General features: G+C 43.7%; 1 protein-coding gene across 1 annotated transcript in view; it reads left to right on the plus strand.

Annotated features, from left to right (window-relative positions):
* The first annotated feature begins 1,649 nt into the window (after positions 1 to 1,649).
* The window catches only part of rp2 (RP2 activator of ARL3 GTPase), a 41,456-nt gene continuing 17,215 nt past the window's right edge, over positions 1,650 to 25,890 (plus strand). Inside the window, exons 1-2 of the mRNA XM_080197628.1 lie at positions 1,650 to 1,839; positions 21,744 to 22,409. Coding sequence (XP_080053754.1) covers positions 1,711 to 1,839; positions 21,744 to 22,409 — 795 coding nt within the window. The 5' untranslated portion in view covers positions 1,650 to 1,710. The remainder of the gene's footprint in view (positions 1,840 to 21,743; positions 22,410 to 25,890) is intronic.

Below are 25,890 nucleotides of genomic sequence, written 5' to 3' on the forward strand. Positions count from 1 at the left end.
GCCTTACAGCGCCAGGGACCCGGACTCAATTCCAACCTTGGGTCACTCTGTAAGGAGTTCTCCCTGTGTCTTTGTGGGTTTTCTCCAGGCGCTCCGGTTTCCTTCCATCGTCCAAAAGGCATGCCGGTTGGATGGATTGGTGATGCCAAATTGACCCTAGTGTCAGGGGGATTAGCAGGGTAAATATGTGGGGTTATGGGGATAGAGGCTGGGTGGGAATGTGGTGAGTATAGGTTGGATGGGCCGAATGGCCTCCTTCTGCACTGTAAGGATTCTATGAAAACAGTAAAAATTAAATAAAGGTATCAAACTGAATCAGTACCTAGGATGCTAGATGTAACACCATTGTGTAACAGTGATTTATTCCAGTGTCTGCCCGAATTCCCCATCCCACCCTCGCGCCGGGGAGTGCGCCGCGCTCTAATTGGTGGTCACGAGCAGAACCCTGCCTATGATTGGCCTCTGCGGTCTACGCGCTGATTGGTGAACACGGAAACCTCTTCTCCGATTGGTGGACTGGGGGGGGGGGGGGGGCCCTTGTGTTATCCCGTGCCCTGATTGGCCGAACGCGGACTGGTGGAAGGACGTCCTGTGCTGTGATTGGACTTTCAGGCAAGAGATCCGATTGGTCGACCTGTGTCCTATACTGATTGGCTGGAAGGCGGTACGGGCTCCTACATCCGGTTTTTTCATTGGCCCCGACCAGGATCGTTAGCTTCCACTCCCCGCCCCCCCTTGTCAGGTGGAGCAGGCAGCCAAGGTGATTTGTGGAGTACGTGGTGATTGACAACATCATCTCGCCTTTTGATTGGCTGCAGTAGCCGCCAGAGAGCGGCATTGGCCCAGAGATGGGTTTACTCTGATTGAACATCCCGCCAACCCTCCCGTCATTGTGATTGGTGGCCACTATTCCATCTGCCAGGTGATTGGCCGATGATGATTGTGATGGGAGCAGCCCTGGAATATCCCGCCCTGTGATTGGCTAAAGCCCTTGCCGAATCCAATTTGCGATTGGAGAGTTTCGCGCTGCCCCGTACGGTGATTGGCCAGCTGTTTGATTGGCTGCAAGCCGTCCCACGAGGTGATTGGTGCTGCTCCTCGCTGTTTGATTGGTGGGCGTCCATCCGCCTGCCCTGTGATTGGCCAGCTTGGAGCTGTTGAAAACGAGGTGATTGGCGGGAATGCGGCCGGCCTGATTTGTGATTGGCGGGTTGCAAGTTGCTCGACGCTGTTTGATTGGCGGGCAGGGGACCCTCCGGCAAGGTGATTGGTGGGTACTCGACGCTGTCTGATTGGTAGGTTGCGATCGTCCTGCCCTGTGATTTGCGGGTTTCCTCTCGCTGCTCGATTGGCGAGTTACCAGCTGCCTGCCCTGTGATTGGCCGTGTCCGGTAGGCAGGGAAACGGGAAGCGGTTGTCAGGGTTTGAGGGAGAGGCCGAGGGGCCGGAGCGGGGAGTGAGGGAGAGGAACGGAGATAGAGAGTGAGGGCGAGAGCGGCGGCCGGAGCGGGGAGTGAGGGAGAGGAACGGAGATAGAGAGTGAGATCGAGAGCGGCGGCCGGAGCGGGGAGTGAGGGAAAGGAAAGGAAAGGAGAGGCGGCCGGCGGAGCAGAGGGCGAGGCCAAGGGGGATCCGCGGGCGGCCGGAGCGGAGTGAGGGAGAGGGGGCCGGAGGGAGAGGCCGAGGGGAAGCCGCGGGAGAGGGAGGAAAATGGGCTGCCTGTTCTCGCGGAAATCCAAGGAGAAAAACAGAGAGAAGAAAAAGAAGAAGAAAAAGGACGGAGCCGAGGCCGAGGCTGAAGAGGGAGTGAAGCAGTACAGCTGGGACCAGCGGGAGAAGGTGAGGCCCGGGGAGAGGGAGCTGCGGAAAAGGCTAATGGTGCAGCCCCCGCTGGAGCTGATAATCTGCCCGAGGCTGCGGTCAGTGCTCAGGATTGCAGCTGGTCTTTACTATGCGCCTGTATGTGTGTAGGTATATACACACGAAGTTTATACATGCATATCTGCACACACAGGCACATAGAAAAGAATTGCGTACACACATGAAGTATGCACATAGCCAGACGCATACATAAATATCTGCACACACAGCCATATAGAAAATAATTGCATACAAAGACCTAGAGTATGTACATACATTGCAAGCATTCTATGATGTACACGTACACATGAAGTATACACATGTATACACGTGTACATTATAGAATATGATTGTCACGTACGTTCATATTCTATGGTTCTATGTCTGTATGCAGTTCTTTTCTATATGTCTATGTGCATATGTGTGTCTGATTGAATTGATTCTATGCATACTTGATTTATTGTCACGTGTACTAATATACAAGAAAATTATTTTCTTGCGTGCTATATAGACAGGAGGAAATGAGAGTGTGCAGTATGTAGTGTTGCAGTCATAACTAGGGTGTCAAGAAAGATCAACTTAGTGCAAGGTAAGTCCATTCAAAAGTCTGAAGAAGTTAGTCTTGAGACATGCCAAATTTCCTTAGTCTTTTGAGGAAGTGCAGACGTAGGTGGGCTTTCTTAACTATAGTATCGACGTGGTGGGGAGGAGGGGGCGGTGGTCAGGACAGTGGTTGGTAATCTGCACACCTAAAAACTTGAAGTTTTTGACCATTTCTACTTCTATCCCTGTTGATGTAGATAGAGGTATGTTTTCCTTTATGTTTCGTGAAGTCGATGACGATATCCTTCGTTTTGTTGACGTTGTGGGAGAGATTATTGTTGTCGCACCAGTTCACCAGATTCTCTACCTCATTCCTGTACTCGAGTTGGAGGGAATTTGGCCACATGGTCATAGGTATATAAGGAATATAGCAGGGGGCTGAGAACACAGTCTTGTGGGCACCGGTGTTAAGGATGATCATGGATAGTGTGTTGCTGCCTATCATTACTGATTGTGGTCTGTGGGTTAGGAAGTTGAGCATCCAGTCACAAAGGGATGAGCCAAGGCCCAGCTCACAGAGTTTGGAGATGAACGAGTACATGTCTTTGATTTGATTTATTATTGTCACATGTATTAGCATACAGTGAAAAGTACTATTTCATGACGCTGTACACACAAAGCATATCGTGTATATGCAGTGTACAAAGCATACTGTATACATGCGATTCTTGTGTGTGTGTCGGTGTATATTCCCTGTACATATGGGGATATGGTGAGGAGGTGAGTCTGGACAAGAAACTGTTGAAGTTAGTGCTGAATGGCCTCCTTCTGCACAGTAGGGATTTGTGTGTGTAAGTGTAATAACATGTAGTTAAGCAATGTGGACAAAATTACGAGCGACATAGATAGGAAGAAACTTTTCCCCTTTAATAGAGGGGTCGATAACTAGGGGCTTCAGATTTAAGGTAAGGGACAGGAGATTTGAGGAAAAGCTTTTTCATCCAGAGGGTGGTGGGAATGAGGAAAGCACTGCCTGAAAGAGTGGTAGAGGTGGAATCCTCGTAACATTTAAGAAGCATTTAGATAAGCATTTGAAATGCTATTGCATACAAGGCTACAGGAAAATGGGATTACAGTAGTCAGGTGCTTGATGGGCTGAAGGACCTCTTGTGCTGTAAAAATCCATGACACTAATGTATTACAGTACTGGAAAATATTTTAAGTGCATACTGTAAAACTATCTATTCCAATCAATTTTAGGCAAATTTCTGACCCTGGTGTTTGTTTTTAAAAAAAGTAACAGAGAATCTACAGACATTTAGAGAGGCATGGACGTATTAGGGACAGTCAACATGGCTTTGTGAGTGGAAGATCATATCTAACGAGTTTGAGTTTTTTGAAGGGGTAACCAAAAAGATAAATGCAGTCGACCTTGTCTACATGGACTTTAGCAAGGCTTTTGACAAGGTACCTTGTGATAGGTTGTTGCACGGGGTTACATCTCATGGGATCCAGGGTGAGGTAGCCAATTGGATATAAAATTGGCTTGATGATAAAAGCCAGAGGGTTGTTTTTCAAACTGGAGGCCTGTGACCAGTGATATACCTCAGAGATTGGTGCTGGGTCCACTGTTTGTAATTTATATTAATGATTTGGATGTGAATTTAGGGGGCGTGGTTAGTAGGTTTGCAGATGACACCAAGATTGGTGGCATAGTGGACAGTAAAGAAGGTTATCTAGGATTGCAACGGGATCTTGATCAATTGGGCCAGTGGGCTGATGAATGGCAGATGGCGTTCAATTTAGATAAATGTAGTGTCACATTTTGGTAGATCAAATTGGGGCAGGATCTACTCAGTTAATAGTAAGGCGTTGGGGAGAGTTATAGAACAAAGATCTAGGAATACAGGTTCATAGTTCCTTGAAAGTGTAGTTACAGGTGGATATGGTGGTGAAGAAGGCATTCAGTATGCTTGGTTTCATTGGTCGGAACATTGAATACAGGAATTGGGATGTCTTTTTAAAGTTGTACAAGACATTAGTAAGGTCACACTTGGAATACTGTGCACAGTTCTGGTCACTTTATTATAGAAAGGATATTGAAAAGATTTACTAGGATGATACTGGGACTTGATGGTTTGAGTTATGAGGAGAGGCTGGATAGACTGAAAATCTCTTCTCTGGAGCATAGGAAGCTGAGGGGTGAAATTATAGAAGTCTATAATATAATGAGGGGCATAGATCAGCCAGATAGTCAATGTCTTTTCCCAAAGGTAGGTGACTCTAAAACTGGAGGGCATAGGTGAGAGGGGAGAGATAAAAAAGGCCCAGGGGGACAATTTTTTCAGAGGGTGGCGAGTGTCTGGAACAAGCTGCCAGAGGTAATATTAGGGGTGGGTACAGTCTTGTCTTTTAAAAAGCATTTAGACAGTTACACGGGTAAGATGGCAAGAGAGGGATATGGGCAATTGAGACTAGCTTAAGGTTTAAAAAACTGGATGGCATGGACAAGTTTGGCCAAAGGGCCTTTTTCCATGCTGTAAACTTTTATGACTCAAAGTTCCAATGTGAGCATGAGTGTCATGGTTTGTTTTTAGATTTGTGGCTAAAGTGTAATTTCTTTCTGTGGACATGGGTCACATTTGTAGACTTTCACAATGTAGAGCGAGGTTTCCAGGAGGAGCTAACAACTTTGTTTCCGTCTCTGTTTCCTCTTCACCACCTCAGCCCCTAGTTTTATTCCTTTTCTCCAGTTGCAGTGTTCTCTATCTGAGTATGGAGAAGCCACAACAGCAACCACAGCAGAAATTGTACTTGCGAAGTACATTTTGTCTTGTCCTCCTGTTATGATGCTTTGTAGGGTATGTGGTTTTAAACCCCATTGCTGCATCTCTCCCTGCAACATTACACGGAATGACAAAAAGTAGTTTTTGATAATTGTGCATCATTGTTGTAAATATCTCCTGTTGGTCAAGTTTTTACTGTTACAACAGTTTCTGTAAGGCTGTGAAAAGTAGCTGAGAGCCTGTAAAACCACAAGGTGACCTGTTTTTTCTGTAATTCTACTGAGGTCTGGCGAATTGCACTTCAAATTGGTTTACTTCTGTAGTTTTGCACAGTGGTTAGCACTGCTGCCTCACAGCGCCAGGCATCCAGGTTCAATTCCAAGCTTGAATCACTGACTGTGTGACGTCTGCGCATTCTCCCCATGTCTGTGTGGGTTTCCTTCAGGTGCTCCAGTTTCCTCCCACAGTCCAAAAGATGTACTGATTAGGTGCTTTGGCCATGCTAAATTTTCCCTCAGTGTATCCAAACAGGTGCCAGAATGTGGCGACTAGCGGATTTTCACAGTAACGTCATTCATCACAAGTAAGCCTACTTGTGATGAATGAATAAACTTAAACTTTAGTTTTATTAACACAATCTACTTGTTGGATCAGAATGGGGACCCGCTTCTTGAAACTTCCTATTTGAGCAGATGACCAAAAGCTTTGTCAAAGAGAGATGCCCTGGTGTGTGAAGTATTTCCAGAACTTCTGCTTCCATTTCAGATTTTCAACATCAGCGATATTTTGTTCAAGGTTCAGTCAACTAGAATCTAGTTTTTCATTCCATATTCCCCTAATTGTCTTCTGTTTGCACTGATTCCCATAGTGTCACGGTGCTAGCTGCTCTCATCAGCTGACCATATTTAACTGGAGATTTTAAGCTTTGTTTTGAGTATGGATGGTTAAGTGGCTACTCTTTGCCTGTGGAGGTATTCGCAAATGATCCAAGCTCCGTTCTCGCTTAACATTCTGTTTATTGGCATTTACTCACCTGCTCACCTTTGCACAGTTCGGTTTTCACCAAGGGCATACGGCTCCTGATCTCATTTCGGCCTTGTCTGAAACATGGACAGAAGGGCTGAACTCAAGGTGGGAGTCACTGCCCTGGACATCAAAGCAGCATTTGACCAAGTATGGCACCAAGGAGTCCTGGCAAAATTGAAACCAATTGAAGTTGGTGGAAAAACCCTCGATTGATTTGAAACATACTTAGTACAAAGGAAGATGGTTGTGATTGTTGGAGGCCAAGCATCTTAGCCCCAGGACATTGTTGCAAGATGTCCTCTAGACAGTGACCTAAGCCAAACTATATTCAGTTGCTTCATCATCCTTCAATCACAAGAGAGTTTCTATTTCCCCATGCCATTTGATGCTACTTCAATCTGATTTAAAATGGCGTTCGGGGTGTAGCGACTTCTTGCAAGCTGTCCCCAGCATACCCTCCAGTTCTATCTTTTACTTTCATTCAATGCCTTTAAAACTGTACTCTAACTCATTCAAACTCTCTAACAATGATGACTGTAACACATTACGTTACATCCTGCGTCCTTTCCTTCTACCCTATGTATTCTATATACAGTATGCATTGTCTGTATAGTGCACAAGAAACAATACTTTTTACTGTATACCAATACATGTTGCAATAATAAATCCAATCAATCACTGAGCACACCATCATCAGCATCCTGGAGAGTACCACTGACCAGCCAGATAAATGAAGTGGCAACGAGAGCACATTCGAGGTTATGAGTTCAGTGTCGTGTGACTCACTTCCTGTCTTCCCGAAGTCTGTTCATCATCCAGATTGCACAAGTGTGATGGAATATCCCACTCGTCTGGGTGACTGCAACTCCACAGTGCTGTCCAGGTCAAAGTAGCACACTTGTTTGACCTTCAGTCCACCACCTTGAATATTTGTTCCCTCCATTACTGGCACTCTGCCATTGCACTGTGTACTATCCACAAGATGCAAGAAGCATCTTCAATAGCATCTCACAAACTTTCCCTGCTGTCACCGAAATTGATGTCAGGTCAAAATCACAGTACAAAGAGGATTGCTCCAGACAAACTGCTTTGTTTGTGGATGAGGGCAGGACTAAGCAAAAGAAAGATGGGCCTGAATTTTGAGGATGGCGAGTGCCAGTTACATTCCATTGAGTTGATTGGCATGTCCTAACAGCTCTCTGGAAGGTACTTCACCACATAGACTGAAATAGTTCAAGAAGGAAGCTCATCAACACCTTCACAGAGATAATAGAGATGGCTGATTAAATTCTTGCCTTGACAGTGATGCCCACATACATTCCATAACTGAATTAACAAAAATTCAGGAGTTGATGAATGGCTTGGGGAGCTGGAGGACTTAGACAATCGCCACTTGGCTGAGAATTAATTTTTGTGTTGCAATAAAATGCATTAGGGTGATGGAGTTGGTAGCATGTCTTATTCCTTCACCGTCTTAATCAGCACAGCCAATATTCATTGAGCTACTGTTAGTGGTCTTAGCGCCATGGTGTTTGAATTTTGGATCTTAGTAACTTTTCACAATCTCAAAGTAAGTGCTAACCAGAGAATGAGGTTAATCATTTCCACTGAAGTTGTTCATTGCAAAGGATAGTTATGATCTTTTTTTGCAGAATCCTACATTAAAATCAAGTGCCAGAGATTCTTTTTGACCATGAGATATTTGCCCCAAGTAAATGTGTTCATTGTCTTATTAACTTACTCAATATTGACTCTGAGGTGATGCAATTTCTTATCCTGGTTTCTGTCATCTGCTGCCAAGGCTAAACTATTGAATCTATTGAATCTATTGAATCTATTGAATCTATTGAAACTATTGAATTAGAGTTTAGAAGAATGAGGGGAGATCTCATTGAGACGTATAAGATGATGAATGGGATGGATAGGATAGAGGTGGAGAGACTCTTCCCGCTCAAAAAAGACAGTAGGACTAGGGGGCACAGCCTCAAGATAAAGGGGAGGTGGTTTAGAACGGAGTTGAGGAGGAACTTCTTCACTCAAAGGGTGGTGAATCTCTGGAATTCTCTGCCCGTTGAAGTGGTGGAGGCTGCCTCGCTAAATATTTTTAAGAAGCGGGTTGATGGGTTCTTGATAAGAGAGGGGATTAAGGGTTATGGGGAGAGGGCGGAAAAGTGGAACTGAGCCACAACAGATCAGCCATGATCTTATTGAATGGCGGGGCAGGCTCAAGGGGCTAGATGGCCTACTCCTGCTCCTATTTCTTATGTTCTTATGAATCTGCTTAATGTAAAAAGGCAACGCCTTGGGGTGGGTTAAGAACATAAGAACATAAGAAATAGGAGCAGCAGTAGGCCATCTGGCCCCTCGAGCCTGCCCCGCCATTCAATAAGATCATGGCTGATCTGTTGTGGCTCAGCTCCACGTTCCCGCCCTCTCCCCATAACCCTTAATCCCCTCTCTTATCAAAAACCCATCAACCTGCGTCTTAAAAACATTTAGTGAGGTAGCCTCCACCACTTCAACGGGCAGAGAATTCCAGAGATTCACCACCCTTTGAGTGAAGAAGTTCCTCCTCAACTCCGTTCTAAACCGCCCCCCCTTTATTTTGAGGCTGTGCCCCCTAGTCCTACTGTCCTTTCTGAGCGGGAAGAGTCTCTCCACCTCTATCCTATCCATCCCATTCATCATCTTATACGTCTCAATGAGATCTCCCCTCATTCTTCTAAACTCTAACGAGTACAAGCCCAGTTTATTCATCCTCTCCTCATAGCTCAACCCCCTCAACTCCGGCATCAGCCTAGTAAACCTCCTCTGCACTCCCTCCAAGGCCAAAATATCCTTGCATAAGTATGGATTCTGATGGTTAACTAATAGTTTATTTCCTGTGAAGTGCCTTGTTTACAAACACCTTGCATAATGTTTTAAATCTTCCACAGAGGCTCATTGTCTCTCTGCAAATCTTTTGGCTTCAGTGGCATGCAGATAAATGTGAGTTTTTAATGTGATTCAGATGACAACTGCACAGTTAGTTGTTGCTAAATGTGTAAGTTCAGCAATGATTTTATTGTGAGATTTTTTTTAAATGGCAGTCTCCAGAGAAGCTCAGTTGCACTACTGCCCCATTGTAGAATTGGGAAGGAGATTGAATCATAAGAACATAAGAAATAGGATCGTTGGAGTATGTGCAAGCATTTCATTGAAGAAGTTGGGTATTACACAACCCTAGCTTGCAGTGCCCCACCCAAGGCCTTTTTTTAAAGCAGAACTAAGTTACTGGAAGTTTGCACTAAGTGTGCTATGTTATTTCCACTTTGAAACCATTTTGGGTATGAGACTGACCTGTGACAGTCTTGCCCAAGTCCCTAAATTATGGTGTGCTTTACATAAGAACATAAGAAATAGGAGCAGGAGTAGGCCATCTAGCCCTTCGAGCCTGCCCCGCCATTCAATAAGATCATGGCTGATCTGTCATGGCTCAGTTCCACATTCCCGCCCTCTCCCCATAACCCTTAATCCCCTCTCTTATCAAAAACCCATCAACCCGCGTCTTAAAAATATTTAGCAAGGCAGCCTCCACCACTTCAACGGGCAGAGAATTCCGGAGATTCACCACCCTTTGAGTGAAGAAGTTCCTCCTCAACTCCGTTCTAAACCGCCCCCCCCCCCTTTATCTTGAGGCTGTGCCCCCTAGTCCTACTATCCTTTCTGAGCGGGAAGAGTCTCTCCACCTCTATCCTATCCATCCCATTCATCATCTTATACGTCTCAATGAGATCTCCCCTCATTCTTCTAAACTCTAACGAGTACAAGCCTAATTTATTCAGCCTCTCCTCATAGCTCAACCCCCTCAACTCCGGCATCAGCCTAGTAAACCTCCTCTGCACTCCCTCCAAGGCCAAAATATCCTTGCGTAAGTACGGCGACCAAACTGCACACAGTACTCCAGCTGCGGCCTCACCAATGCCCTATACAGCCGCAGCAAGACCTCCCTACTTTTATATTCAATCCCCCTCGCTATGAAGGCCAGCATCCCATTAGCCTTCCTGACCACCTGCTGCACCTGCAAGCTGGGTTTTTGCAACTCATGCACAAGGACCCAGAGGTCCCTCTGCACCGTCGCCTGCTGCAGTTTTTCGCCACTTAAGTAATAGTCCTTCCTACCATTATTCCTACCAACGTGGACCACCTCGCACTTGCCAACATTAAATTCCATTTGCCATTTCCTGGCCCATTCGCCCAGCCTATCTAGATCCTTCTGCAGACTCTCCACACCCTCCGCACAATTTGCCGTTCCACCAATCTTGGTGTCATCAGCAAATTTCAACACCCTACACTCGGTTCCCTCCTCCAGATCATCTATATAAATGGTAAATAGCTGAGGCCCCAGCACCGACCCCTGGGGCACTCCACTAGTCACCATCTACCAATCCGAATAGCACGCATTGACCCCCCCACTCTCTGCCTCCTATTTGACAACCAATCCTCTATCCACGCTAACACCCTACCCCCAACTCCATGTCCCCTGACCTTCTGCAATAACCTCTTGTGAGGTACCTTGTCAAACGCCTTCTGAAAATCAAAACAGACCACATCCACCGGCTCTCCTCTATCCACCGCCCTAGACACATCCTCATAGAACTCCAATAAATTTGTCAGACACGACTTCCCTTTAACGAAACCGTGCTGCGTCTGCTCTAGCAAGCACTTTCTCTCAAGATGCCTCACTATTTCCTCCTTGATGACGGATTCTAACATTTTACCTACAACCGACGTTAAACTAACCAGCCTATAATTCCCTGCCTTTTGCCTGGCACCCTTCTTAAACAACGGCGTAACATTAGCCGTTTTCCAATCTTCCGGCACTTCCCCGGAATCCAGCGACGTCTGGAAAATAACCACCAAGGCATCCACTATTACTTCCGCCATTTCTTTCAGAACCCTTGGATGCATTCCATCCGGTCCTGGCGACTTGTCCAGCCCCTCCAGTCTGTTGAGCACCGCCTCTCTAGTAACAGTAATGTCATCGAGACCCTCCAGTCCTACCACCTTTCCATCTCTAACACCTGGCAAATTATTCACGTTCTCCTCCGTGAAGACAGAAACAAAAAAGTTATTCAAGACCTCGGCCACATCCCCATCCCCTACCACTAAGTCCCCCTTCTCATCCTCTAAGGGACCAACGTTCACCCTAGCCAGCCTCTTCCTTTTTATATATTTATAAAAACTCTTGCTATCCTTTTTTATATTTACCTCCCTCACTCATACATTTCCATTTGCAATTTAACAACCTTGATGTCAAGTTATCATTACTGCAATCTCTGCTACTATTTATTTGCCCTGTGCAATGACCTTCATCCTCCTTTGTAAAGTGTTGAAGTAAATCTAATTTCAGTGTTGCCTGATCACTGATGTCCTTAAAAATTGCAGAGATAATTCCCACATGACCTTTCATGTGAAGGCTTCCTGGAATCTGCCTTTTAAGGTACCAGTTAGACAAACTGGACCATATCATGCGCTTATGAATTTCGGGTAACGAAACCTCAGTGATGCATGCAAGTTATGGTGGCGCAATGGTCAGCACCGCTGCCCCACAGAGCCAGGGAATCGAGTTCAATTCCCGACTTGGGTCATTGTTTGTGTGGAGTTTGCACTTTCACCCTGTGTATGCATGGGTTTCCTCCGGGTGCTCCAGTTTCCTCCTTCAATCCGAAAGATATGCTGATTAGGTGCATTGGCCACGCTAAATTCTCCTTCAGTGAACCTGAAGGAGATTTTCACAGTAATTTCATTGCTTTGTGAATGTAAGCCTACTCGTGACAAATAAATAAACTTTAAATTTTATTGTAATTAATTCTAGCTTTTTCATGGCACAGATGACTGGCTACCTCTGAACTGGACATTGGAAATATATTTCAACGATTTCCAAAAGCTATTATCATGGCAGAGTAAATGTTACACAATTCCTTTGCTACAAAGTAAACCTGTACTCCTGATTACAAGAATGTTAGCTTTTTTTGTGAAGTATATTGAACTTCAGCGGCTCTTAGTGAATTGTAGAGAATAAAGGAGCAATTGTCTTGCTCAGTAACAACAAAAAGAACCAGTGCAAATTTGTACCCACTACCTGCCAGCATCAATCTCACTTTGTTTTGTCATTGGAGATATAAACATGAAAATTGCAAGTCAAGAGTGCACAGCATGTAATATTTCAGATTCATGATGTTAGAGGAAACTGAACATTTATTCATTAGTGTCACAAGTAGACTTGTATTAACACTGCAATGAAGTTACTGTGAAAATCCCCTAATCACCACACTCCGGTGCCTTTTTGGGTATGCTGAGGGAAATAGGTGCATTAGCCATGCTCAAACAAGCACATCTTTCGGACTGTTGGAGGAAACCTGAGTACCCAGAGGAAACCCAGCAGACACCAGGAGAATGTGCAAGCTCTGCATAGACAGTCAGTGACCCAAGTCAGGAATCAAACCTTAGTCCTTGGTGCTGTGAGACAGCAGTGCTAACTATTGTGCTACCATTTTAGCCTAGGAACAAACTTAGGAACAAAAAGTGAGGAGAACTTACGATGGATTGAAGTGATATGGGTCAGTCAACATGACAGAAGCCGTGAGATTGTGCTCACTGTTGATCAGCCCATTTGAGTTCCTGTTCAGTGGTAGTAGTGTGACTGAAAAGGGAATTTTAGTTTCAGTGCAAGATCTTTCTCAAGCATGTAGTTGAAGGGGCTACACATTTAAACATGCTTTAATTCATCCATTTGTGGAATACAAATATCCTGTAAAAGTTCCATTTCTATGGAGTCATTTTGAGGTTTGAACATCCCACTGAAAGTAAACAGCTACTCCTTCGTAATGAGACATTTGTGTTTTAGTTACAAGATGCAGATTGTTTTCAGGTGGGGCTTTGTTTCCTGTACTGAATGGAAAGGATGTTAACACAATTCCTATTTTGGGCATTCATTGTCTGCATCATGAGCACACTGGGGTCATGTTTTGCACAACCAGTTTGCTCCGTCTGGTCCCAGTTCTATGCTTTGGACCCAACCAACCTTCAAAATTTGATTAGTGCAACATTTCCATTGCCCACACCACAACCTATTCTGATTCCTCTGTCTGAAATTTCTGCTTTTAAAGAAAAATCATTCATGGCAGGTGGGGATCGCTGGCTGGGCCAGCACTGGGCCTCCCCATCCATCGATCAGAAATAACGAAGGTGCCGTGGAGTCAGTTAGTACACTGCTTTTTTCTCTGCAGCCCAGATTTGAATCCAATCCAAGTGCAAAAGGAATATTTCTCTTCCTTCTAGCTGAATATACCACAAGTAAAATGTTTAATCAGTCTGAAACCATCAGTTGGATGACATGCGGTTAAAAAAAAAACTGAGTGCCCAATAGCAGAAAATTTTGCTCCATGATTTGAGCATGCAGTTTTATTACTGCAGGTTTTTAATTCATTCATGGAATGCGGACTTTACTGGCTAGAAAAACATTTATTGTCTATCCCCAATTGTCCTTGAGATGCATCACCTTCTTGAACTGCTGCAATCCATGTGGGATAGGTACTCCCACAGCGTAGTTAAGGAGGGATTTCAGGATTTTGACCCGGCAACAGTCAAAGAATAACAATGTATTTCCAAGTCAGGGTGATGTGTGGCTTGGAGGGAAACTAGATGTTGGCGATATTCCCACGCATCTGGCGTTCTTGTCTTTTTAGGTGGTAGGGGTCATGGATTTAGAAGGTACTGTTGAAGGAGCCTTAGTGTCAGTTCAAGGAAACTGAAGTATAAAGAATATCTTGAGGGTTATCAGTGACCTAATATGAGCAAAGTATGCCTTGAATTCAAGATACTTGAGTATTCTTCCATTAAAATTAATTTTGCACCATCAACCTCTCCACTTTTTTAAGAACTCCCATAAAAATCCAACTTTTTAAGCAAATACTTGATAAGCGTAAGCAGTTCTTCTTGTTTCTTCAAACCTGATGTACATGGACCCCGATCAATTCGCTCTTCCTGATCCTGTTACATTCCAGTGAACTGCTTTGATTCTCTCTGCAGCCTTCCCGTTCACTCAAACTTAACCATATCTGATTACCACGCTCTGCTCCATCTCCTTTCCTTCCCTCCAAGGATCAGTCATGCCCTGGATATCATCAGTTGGTTCACCTATTTCTTCCTGTAAATTTCATGGACACATTAGCTATGTTGGGATTGGTTAGCTCAGTTGGCTAGATAGTTAGCGTATGGTTTTGAATATTGGTAACAGTGCAAGGTTGATTCTCATTCTGGCTGAGATGGACTTGAGGCCCTGCCAGAGAGTGGAAGGCAGTGGCAAATCACCACACAAAAAAAAACCACCAAGGAAATAGCTGAGGATGAAACATCAGCGGACAATGAGTCTTTGGGCAGAGCACTCTTTGAATGGTATTAGCTATGTTATTAAACTCCAATTTAAGCATAACTTGGGGGAACGCACATAACTTCAAATAACCACAGACTATTAAGCGTAAATGGAATTTGTGCAAATTCACAGCTAAAATGAAACAAACTTGTAAAAGATTATTAAACTTACTATTTCTGTGCCATGTTGCCCCTCCCTATCCTTATAACCCTGTGCTTTTTTTCTCTTTTTCATCTAATTCTCAAATTTAAGGGTTGTAGGATGAAATCTTTTGGTGCCTCGTTCACAGTAATGACTGGGAACGCCAGATCATTTAAAAAAAAAATGTAAAGTCTTTACTGATCACTGACGTACAATTGCGTGGGTGATTTATTTGACTTCAGTATTTCACCCAGATGTATTAATTAGCAAGCTATGATGCTCACTGCCTGTTAGGTGGGACTGTGGTAACTTGATAAGTATGTTGTTGTACTAATACTCACCACCCCCATCTGTGGGCAATTGGGAATGCTGGTCTTCCTTGCGACACCCTGTCCTGAGAATGAATATTTTAAAAAAACATGTCTGCCTGAGTTGGAAGGTTACTTGAACTATTGTAACCTTTATTAGTCCTGCAGGTTCCTGCGTTTGTAATGAGATTACACTTGCGTGAGCTAACGCAAAGCTCAGATATGCCTTAATTGTCTAAGCACTAGGCTTTTTAATTAGGCTGTGCCTGTGTAAATGTGATTTACTTGTTCTGCTTTAATTATGTAGGGAGGGGATGTGAGGTAGGTATCCTCTGGGAAAACTGTAGCTGGGCTTGAGATAACAAAGAACTGTGTGTAAATGGCTGTTTTTCATTAAACAAAATTTCTAGTGGTTAAAGTCACTGATTACACCAGTTCTTGTTTATGTAATCGCTAGACCACAGTGAGGGATTAAAGCTAAATCTGGCCTGGTGTTGCTGGCTTACAGTCTGATGCTGTGTTGGCAGTAGTGTGAATATTTCCATGCTTTGTACATGCTCAGAAGGTGGACATACTGTTTGGATACAAGATCTACATGTGGGTGTTAAATTAATAGATCCTTTCACCCTTGCCAGTCTCATGTGGATAGTGTAGGTTTATGGCCTGGATTTTGCGGGCAGCAATGAACGAATAGATCGGTTTTTTCTGCCCACAGACTTTCAGTGGACGTTTGGAATGATGAGAACACCTTGCACAGTATCCTGTATAGGGAATCCCAGACCTCTGTGGCCAGAGCAAGCATCTGTGTCTGCTTCACATGTTACAATCCCCATGGGGGGAAAACTGTAACTCAAAATAACCAAACTTAAGAACATAAGAACATAAGAAATAGGAGCAGGAGTAGGCCATCTAGCCCTTCGAGCCTGCCCCGCCATTCAATAAGATCATGGCTGATCTGTTGTGGCTCAGTTCCACTTTCCCGCCCTCTCCCCATAACCCTTAATCCCCTCTCTTATCAAGAACCCATCAACCCGCTTCTTAAAAATATTTAGCGAGGCAGCCTCCACCACTTCAACGGGCAGAGAATTCCAGAGATTCACCACCCTTTGAGTGAAGAAGTTCCTCCTCAACTCCGTTCTAAACCGCCTCCCCTTTATCTTGAGGCTGTGCCCCCTAGTCCTACTGTCTTTTTTGAGCGGGAAGAGTCTCTCCACCTCTATCCTATCCATCCCATTCATCATCTTATACGTCTCAATGAGATCTCCCCTCATTCTTCTAAACTCTAACGAGTACAAGCCTAGTTTATTCAGCCTCTCCTCATAGTTCAATCCCCTCAACTCCGGTATCAGCCTAGTAAACCTCCTCTGCACTCCTTCCAGGGCCAAAATATCCTTGCGCAGGTGCGGCGCCCAAAACTGCACACAGTACTCCAGCTGCGGCCTCACCAATGCCCTATACAGCTGCAGCAAGACCTCCCTACTTTTATATTCAATCCCCCTCGCTATGAAGGCCAGCATCCCATTCGCCTTCCTGACCACCTGCTGCACCTGCAAGCTGGGTTTTTGCGACTCATGCACAAGGACCCCGAGGTCCCTCTGCACCGTCGCCTGCTGCAGTTTTTCGCCACGTAAGTAATAGTCCTTCCTACCATTCTTCCTACCAAAGTGGACCACCTCACACTTGCCAACATTAAATTCCATTTGCCATTTCCTGGCCCATTCGCCCAGCCTATCTAGATCCTTCTGCAGACTCTCCACACCCTCCGCACAATTTGCCTTTCCCCCAATCTTGGTGTCATCAGCAAATTTCGACACCCTGCACTCGGTTCCCTCCTCCAGATCATCTATATAAATGGTAAATAGCTGAGGCCCCAGCCTTACAGAATGACCTCTAAATGAGAGAATTACTAGCAAAATCCCACATTTTTAAAAGTTTTTACTTTAAAACCCAAATCAGAACCAACGCAAATTACACCTGTATTAACAGGGAAATGATACTTCCAACAAAAAGGTACATTTTACCATAAATAATTGACACAACAAAGATGTGTCTTATGCAATCGTAAGCATTCACATCACTCCCTGCACAAATGAGACGCTGCAGAGCTGTACTGCTGCGCAGTATGCTGTTCTGTACTCCTGCAGGGCAGATCAGGAGGCTTATCTGACAAAAGCTTTCACTTCTGAGTTTCATAGGTACAATTACCGTCAGCAAGGTGTACTCCTATGAACACTCTCTCCCTCTTCAGACGTGTTCTGATTTTGTAGCTTTCCAGAGTTCCAAACCCCCACCCCCCATTCTCCAAGTTAACAATCTGGCCACTTTTGGGAAAAGACCAGGCTCTTCCACATCTCTGAGCTATTCAGACAGCTTTCTAGGCTTTGGATGCATTTTAACTCGCACAAGAGCTCCTGACTGCTTTTTGGCCAAATAGAAAAGCTAATCGCTTCCTGAGACTGATTTGCTTTTACTCCTCACAAGAATTTAGGGCGTCCCTCTTTCAAACTCGTGGGCTTTCTCTTTGTGTCTGCATTTGGGCCTCCACCCATCAGCCCCTCTACTCATAACCATCCTCTGTGTCTGTCAGCTGCATAGCTTTTTAAAAAAAGTGTTTGAGATATTTGTGATAAGGGACTTTGGTAAGTTTCTGCCATGCATCTTGTAGATGGTACACACTACTGCTGCAATGCGTCATTGGTGGAGGAATTGAATGTTTGTGGAAGAAGTAGTAATTAAGCGGGCTGCTTTGCCCTGGATGGTGTTGAACTGCACTCATCCAGGCAAATGAGAATATTCCATCACACTCCTGACTTGTGCCTTGTAGATTGTGGACAGAATTTTTGGAATCAGGAGGCAAGTTACAGGATTCCCAGCCTTTGATCAGTTTTAATAGCCACAGTATTTATGTGGCTTGTCCCGCTCAGTTTGTGGTCAGTGGTAACCCCCAGGATGCTGATAGTGAGGAATTCAGCATTGGTAATAGCATTTTGGATATCTAACTCAATTGACAAAAATAAATTGAAGATGAAAGTTGTTTGATCATTACTGGCGATGTGCTCCAAGCTCATGAGAGCAACTGCTTTGTTTGAAATGTCATTGTGGTAAGCTATGTCAGAACTGGTGGGTTTAATTGCTTGGTGTAACTGCTGCAGTTAACACAATGCAGCAAATGCGTGTGCTTTGTTCAAGACGTGGAAGTGAAAAAATTGATCTTGAAGGCATAGAGAGAAGGGAAGGAAGGCTGCTGCTTCCTGCCACACATCCTCTTCAGAATAGGATTTCATTACTGTTCTGGATGCTCTACAAAGTATTGGCAAACATGAGATTTTCAACATCAGCAACCTATTTTTACATAGTGCCATTAAGGTAAAAAAAATTCCAAGGAGTTTCACAGGAGTGTTATGAAGGAAAATATGACTCATTAGCTCAGATGATCGAAAGTTTGGTCAATGCGTTAGATCTTTTGAGAAGTTGGGTGAATTGGAGCAGTGCAGTAAGGGGATTTCGTACCTTAGAGCAGGGATCCTCAAACTATGGGCCACATGCTCCAAGGCAGTAATGGCTGCTGGGGAGCTCAGCTTCATTTCTGACAGCTGCTTGCAATTTTTATTTGCCAATGGGCATGCCCTAATGAGCTGCTAATGGGCTGTTCTCTGAGGCCCTGTTGTTGCTGCAAAAAGCTGTGAAAGGGCAGGTGTTGAGAAATTGTGTCTTTCTTCAAGTGCCCCACGTTCAATACCTCCTCCCACCAGTCAATAGCTCTCGTACTCCACCAAGTTTTCAGCTAGTGTGTGTGTTTCTCAGTCTGGAGGCATTGAGCTGGGTTTGGGACGCATTGGCTTAGGATATACTGAACTGAAGGCACAGCCTCCTGTGGTAGAGTGATTAATATCAGGGATGTTCAGAAGTCTAGAATTGGATGAGGGCAGATATTTTGTACTTTGTCTCTTCAAAAGAAAAGTACTCTTAATGATAACATTCCTTTAATTCTGAAGCAAACTGTCAGCTTGGCTTACAATTTCAAGTTTTGGAGCGTGGTTTGTAACTGCTTTCTTCCTCAAACCGAGCCAGGCTGTCATTTAGCAGTGAATGTATTTGTGTAACTACTTTAACCCAATGTTTCCAGAATGACTTGCAAAACTCATAATTTTCATAATTCGGTAATAACACAATGTTAATATGTTGTACAACTTGAGCCCATTTGCCATCTGAACCATTACAGGATAAACTGTCATTGTTGGTGTATAAAAAATGGGATGGGTGAGCGGAGGGGGGGGATCGACTTTACGTCAAATATAAAAGTGAACCATAGGTGTGAGCATATAAGATGTCTCCCACTCCAAAACACATGCAGCAAAAAATTGAGGCTTACTACTAATGTGAGTATAGCATAATACTGCTGAAACGGAGGTTGACTTTATATGCCATGTATTTGTAAAAATATGACTTTTGGGGATGGAAATCTAGGGTCGACTTGTATACTTTTGTGGTATCACAAATATGCTGATGAATTTAAGGGATGTGATTTTCTAAAATATTTGGAGGTGTTGGACAAGGGAGGAATGTGCAGAGGAATCTATTGTAACTAAGGTTCTTGACACTTTCCAGACTTTCTGATTTTCTGCCTTCCAGAGGAACGTAGGATTTTGCTAGGTTCAGATTCCATGGATAAGGGGTCTCCTAGCGGCTCCTCCCAAGTGCCTATTCTGCACAAGTGTGAGCCTGCCTTTTTTGGTAGACTTGTCGATTTTTGCCTTCAACCATACGAGTCATTCTCTCATAAATCAGGAATGGTTTGATAGCAATAGGAGCAGTAACCCAATCATTGACTCCTCCTCTTCCTTGCTGTCTCTGTTTTGAAGCTACTAACCAACTTGGATCAACTTGTTCAGCAGAAACTGGAAAATGAACCCAGGACTGATCAAATTTCACCTTTTAGTTATTCCTCCTGCTTCTAATAATTTTCTCCCTCCCTATCTTGTGAGCGCATTGACTCTTTATTGGGCACCAGGCCTGTAGACATCACAAAATAGTTACAGTAGAGAAGGCGGCTATGCAGCCCATCGTCTCTGGACTGGCTTTTTAAAGGAGTAATTCCATTATTGCCAATCTCTTGCTTTCTCCCCATTGCCTTGCACGTTCTTTCATTTCACATAATCCAAATTCCCTCTTAAATGCTACAATTGAACCATCCATCAGAGCCTCAGTTGGTGCATTCCAGATCCCATTTGCTGCACGAGTGTAGAGTGTCGAAATTTGCTGATGACACCAAGTCTGCAGAAGGATCTAGATAGGCTGGGCGAATGGGCCAGGAAATGGCAAATGGAATTTAATGTTGGCAAGTGTGAGGTGGTCCACTTTGGTAGGAAGAATGGTAGGAAGGACTATTACTTACGGGGCGAAAAACTGCAGCAGGCGACGGTGCAGAGGTTTAGAACGGAGTTGAGGAGGAACTTCTTCACTCAAAGGGTGGTGAATCTCTGGAATTCTCTGCCCGTTGAAGTGGTGGAGGCTGCCTCGCTAAATATTTTTAAGACGCGGGTTGATGGGTTTTTGATAGGAGAGGGGATTAAGGGTTATGGGGAGAGGGCGGGAAAGTGGAACTGAGCAGCGACAGATCAGCCATGATCTTATTGAATGGCGGGGCAGGCTCGAAGGGCTGGATGGCCTACTCCTGCTCCTATTTCTTATGTTCTTATGATTTTTTTTTCTTTGTCACCATTGCTGCTTTTGCCAATAATCTTAAATCTGTGTCCTCTTGTTCTCAATTCCCCCCATCAATAGGAATATTTTTTTCCCCAATCTATTCTGTAGAGACTCCTCCTGATTTTGTATACCTCTATCATCTCTCCTCTCAACCTCCAACGAAACCAGTCCTGACCTCTTTGATCTATTGATATGCCTGAAATCCCTCCATCCCTGGAACCATTTTCGTGAATTCTTTCTGCACTCATTCTGGTGCCTTCACATTTTGCCTAAAGTGTGGTGTCCAGAACTGGACACCACACTTTAGTTGATTTCAAAGCAGTGCTTCAAAGAAACTTAACATAACTTCCTTGCTCTTGTACTCTGTGTGGCTATTAATAAAGCCAAGGATCCTGTATGCTTTATGAATCACTCTCTCAACCTGTCCTGCCGCCTTCAGTGATTGGGTGCACACATCCAGGTCCCTCTGCTCCTGCACCCCCTTTAGAATTGTATCCTTTAGTTTTTACTGTTGCTCCATGTTCTTCCTTAGAAAATGTCATAATATTTTACCCAATGGGGCATTCTTTGTGTGAGTAAAGCTGGTGACTGCTACATGCAGTTTTATTTTGAGAATTATTACAATTGGTCTTGATTATGTCCGCCCTCTTATTCACGTGTTCACCACCATGATTTTTTCCCCTTCCATCCTGCTCAGGGTTGCTGGTGGGAACCTGTGAAGATCAATTAATTGAATGCAGATCAGCATTGGGACCTTGGGCTTTTCTGTGCTAGTAACCATCTTGACTAGCTGATACTTGTCTTACCCTTGAGCAGATATAACATAGGCAAAGAGATTAAAAACAATAGTGATGTATTAATAAGCCAAAGCTTTCCATGCTAAGACTCCGATCTCTGTTCAATATGCTGGGTTGGGAATTTTTGTTCGTGTTTAAAGTATTTTTTTTATTCCAATAGGTTGATGTCAAAGATTATATGCTGGTTCAGTTAAAGGATCAGACCGTGGGACGATTGCCTGGTAAAGTTGCTGGCGAGCAATTTGTCATCCAAGAATGTGAAAATTGCAACATTTACATTTTTGACCATTCTGCCACCATCACCATTGACGACTGCACCAACTGCAGGATATTTCTGGGACCCATCAAGGGCAGTGTTTTCTTCCGCGACTGTTCTGACTGTAAATGTGTTGTGGCTTGTCAGCAATTCCGCACTCGGGATTGCAAAAAAATGGATGTCTTCCTCTGCTGTGCAACCCAACCCATTATTGAATCGTCCACAGGCATGAAGTTTGGCTGCTTCCAGTATTATTATCCTGAGCTGGGCTACCAGTTCAAAGATGCAGGCTTGAGCATCTTCAACAATAACTGGAGCAATATCCATGACTTCACCCCTGTTGCAGATGAGAACAACTGGAGCTTGCTACCTGAAGATGCGACACCCCAGGATTTTGTTCCCCTTCCTGACTCAGAGGAGCTGAAATCGGTCCGGATCTCCACAGAGATGAACAGGAGCATTATTCCAGTCACACGGGGTCAGAGACAAAAGAGCAGTGAAGAATTGTGCTTGGTAGTGTTTTTTGCCGGAGATTATACAACAGCCAATGCCAGGAAGTTGATTGACGAGGTGAGTAAATTGCATGCTTACACTTAGTGCTACCTTTTTTGTACTTTTGCCATTTGTGACTTTGTCAAAACCAAGGTAAGTGATGCTGCAGTGTGCTTGAAGAGAATTGTGCTGCCAGGGGACAAGCTATGGGATCCCGCTCAGAACAGCTTGTCAATGTTTCGATAACTTTTCATGCCATTGCTTTAATCTCAATGCAAAACACATGCCAGATTAGTGAATTATGGAAAGTTTAAAAAAAAATTGTCAGTTACAGCTATATAATTTGATTAAAACAGATAAAAGTCTATATTTTGGGATTGTGGAGTTGTAAGTCCCAGCAAGGAGGCATGTTGCTCCAGGCTTCACAAGTGCTTGTTGGATCTTGCAGGAGCAGACTGAGATGATCTGCATTTTGCCTCATTAGTGGAAATATGAAGGCTAGGTGAACTTTGTGGTGCAAAAAAAAAGCAGATTTTTAAAATCCACAAGTATTGAGAAACTAGAGAAAACAAGGCAATAAAGCTTACTGAGCAAACCTGGGCATGACCAGCAGAATGGTTTCTTATGCACTGAATCTCTATTTAACATATAGTGCTTGAAGGTACCGGTGAAGGTGTGCTGTCCAATTCCATTTCATTCTGATCTCAATTGAGTGTTGTGGTTGATTTGATGCCCGTCAGCTTTGGGGGTAGGAAGGGGTGTAAATTGGGCTAACTTCCTTGTTTCTTATAAGTCAATAACCTCTGCATACATTTGTGTGTACGGGATTGAGATTGTTGTGTAGGGCAGTCATTTGCAAAGCTTGCATGTGAATATTTGTCACCTGAGCCAGGTGTTGAGGGGTTGATCTAGGCCAATGGCTCCTAGTAAAGACTTCAGGTGCAAAGGACATTGTCAAGAAATGTGGACAGGGAAAAAAGGCACGAGAAATACTTTTAAAATGGCAAATTGAACATTTAGAGTTTTTGATTCAATATATGTCAATTATATTGACTTGTGCAGTTGGACATTGTACCTGTGACCTTAAGAACTCTGACTGAAGGCCAGCTACTTTCCCGCAAAGGGGAAGAGTTGCTTTAGTCTGCTGCTGCATTATCCAATAAGCACTTGTGAAGCCTGGAGCAACATGCCTTCCTGCTGGAACTTAAAACTCCACAATCCCAAAATATAGACTTTTATCCATTTAAATCAAATTATGTAGCTGTAACTGATACTGAAGTATTTTTTAAACTTTCCATAATTCACCAATCTGGCATGTGTTTTGCGTTGAAATTAAAACAATGGTATGGAAGGTTGTCGAAACGTTGACAAGCTGGCACATACTTGGTATTTTAAAATCGGTATTTTAACAGTTACTTTTCTCTGCATTGTTTTAGTGCAAGCGATTTTCATATATGAGTAAAAGAACTTAAAAATAAGTTTGCATTCATTTAGTACTTTTTGTGACCTCGCAAGCACATTACTACCACTGAAATAAGAGGTGTGGTAGTCAGTTTGCATAGAGTAAGCTCCCACAATATCACACCAATGTGATATTGACTGAGGAATAAATATTGGCCAGAGTACTGGGAATAACTGCTACGCTTCCTTGAAATAGTGCCATGGGATCTTTCACATTCACCTTGGGCTAGATGGGCCTTCAGTTTAACACCTCACCTGACAGATGGTTACACTGACATGCAGTGTTCCCTGAGTGTTACTGGATGTCGGCCTAGACTTTTGTGCACAAGTCTCTGGAGTCGGACTTGAACCCACAACCTTCTGCCATGTAATACAAAATAATTTAAGCTAATACTAAATCATTTGTGTTTCTTGAAATCCTTGACCAAGCAATAGAAAATCAGCCAATATGTATTTAGAAGAAGGTGAATGCTTTAAACTCGGGTGAGTAAAAGCTCTTTATTAAGGGATGTTCAGGTAAAGAACAACTTGTATTTTCATTATGTCGCTAATATAAAATGTCTTATGGTGCTTCATGTGGGAGAGAATGATAAGCAATCAAACCATCTCGACCAAAATGGTTGACAGCATGGCCAAAAATAGAGACTTCTGATCGGGGTCACAACACAGGGTGGAGTAATTAAAATTTTCAAAGAATAGATGTGAGGTGATTGCATGGAGTTATTGCGAAACAGTGATGCTTTTCGCAGGAGCTGAATAAGATAGATTCAGTTTTCCCAATGCCCAGTTGGGGAACTGTCTCATTTTGTAATTTGATATCCAGGAAGTAGTCTAGCAAAACAGATCATCATGGAATCAAAGATAATTAAGAGATGCAGCTGGGTGTTGCCAGCTGTTGTAAGCTTTATTTTTCCTCAAATAAACTCCAATATACTGATTTTGTTACTAACGGCCTGGGTTCATTTTCCGAAAATTTGTATGGAAATTCAAATTCAGTTGTAGACTTACTGGCCCTGATTTTACCGGCACGTCTGCCCTGTAATTGGGGAGGGCGAGGCTTGCAGAATGGCTTGGTTTCGGCCACAATCTTACAAGCCTCTGGCAGGCATGCTGGTAAAATTCCAGCCACTGTGCCTGAATTGTGGCATTAACTAAGCAGCAGTACAGAATTGGAGCACGAAAACTCTCATTGGACCTGTTGGCAAGGAAAATGCTTCATCATTATGGCAGGTAATCAATGTCAAACTAAGGCACATGGAATTCAATATGGATTAAGAGAAGATATACTCAAATTCTTACAGGAAACAATTAAACTGTCTGAGGATAATTTACTTAAAGAGAAACACACTTGCTAACTATAAACACAGCACATCCTGTGATTTTTCAGCCTTGCCCTCTTGCATGAGTTGCAATTACGGAGAGGCAGAGAGACTAGCCAGTGTAGCATTGCAAATGTCAAGTCTGACGGTGACAAGTCATGGGATAAGGTAGCAGAAAGTAGAAGCAAGATTAGTGGAGGGAGAAGTGAGCAGTTTTATGATGGGATAGAAACTGGAGCCAAAAGCTCACTGGGGTCAAATAGAGGTTGTGAACAGACTTGTTCAATGCAAGAGTGTGGTTAATGAGCGTAGATCGAGGTGGTTAGCACTGCTGCCTCACAGTGCCGGGGATTCGGGTTTGATTCCCGACTTGGGTCCCTGTCTATGCAGAGTCTGCACATCCTTCCTGTTTCTGCATAAGTTTCCTCCAGGTGCTCTGGTTTCCTTCCACAGTCTGAAAGACGTGCTAGTTAGGTGCATTGGCCGTGCTAAATTCTCCCTCGATGTACCCAGAGTATGGTGACTAGGGGATTTTCACAGTAACTTCATTGCAGTGCTATTGTACGCCTACTTGTGACAGTAACAAATAAACTTAAACTTAAAGATTTGTGGCATGGTCTAAAGATCATGACTTTCCAATTTTTAACTCCAGGAAACTGTGGATGTCTAATGTTATGCTATGTTGGAAACCATTGAGTAAACCTAGATATCTGGGCTCTTGTAAGGTGTTTGGATCTTTTTCTGTTTGTTTGACTAGCAAATTATTTTGAAGGTTTTTA

The sequence above is a fragment of the Carcharhinus amblyrhynchos genome, chromosome 10 (assembly GCF_965287045.1).
Source record: "Carcharhinus amblyrhynchos chromosome 10, sCarAmb.v2.hapA, whole genome shotgun sequence".
Lineage (NCBI taxonomy): Eukaryota > Metazoa > Chordata > Chondrichthyes > Carcharhiniformes > Carcharhinidae > Carcharhinus > Carcharhinus amblyrhynchos.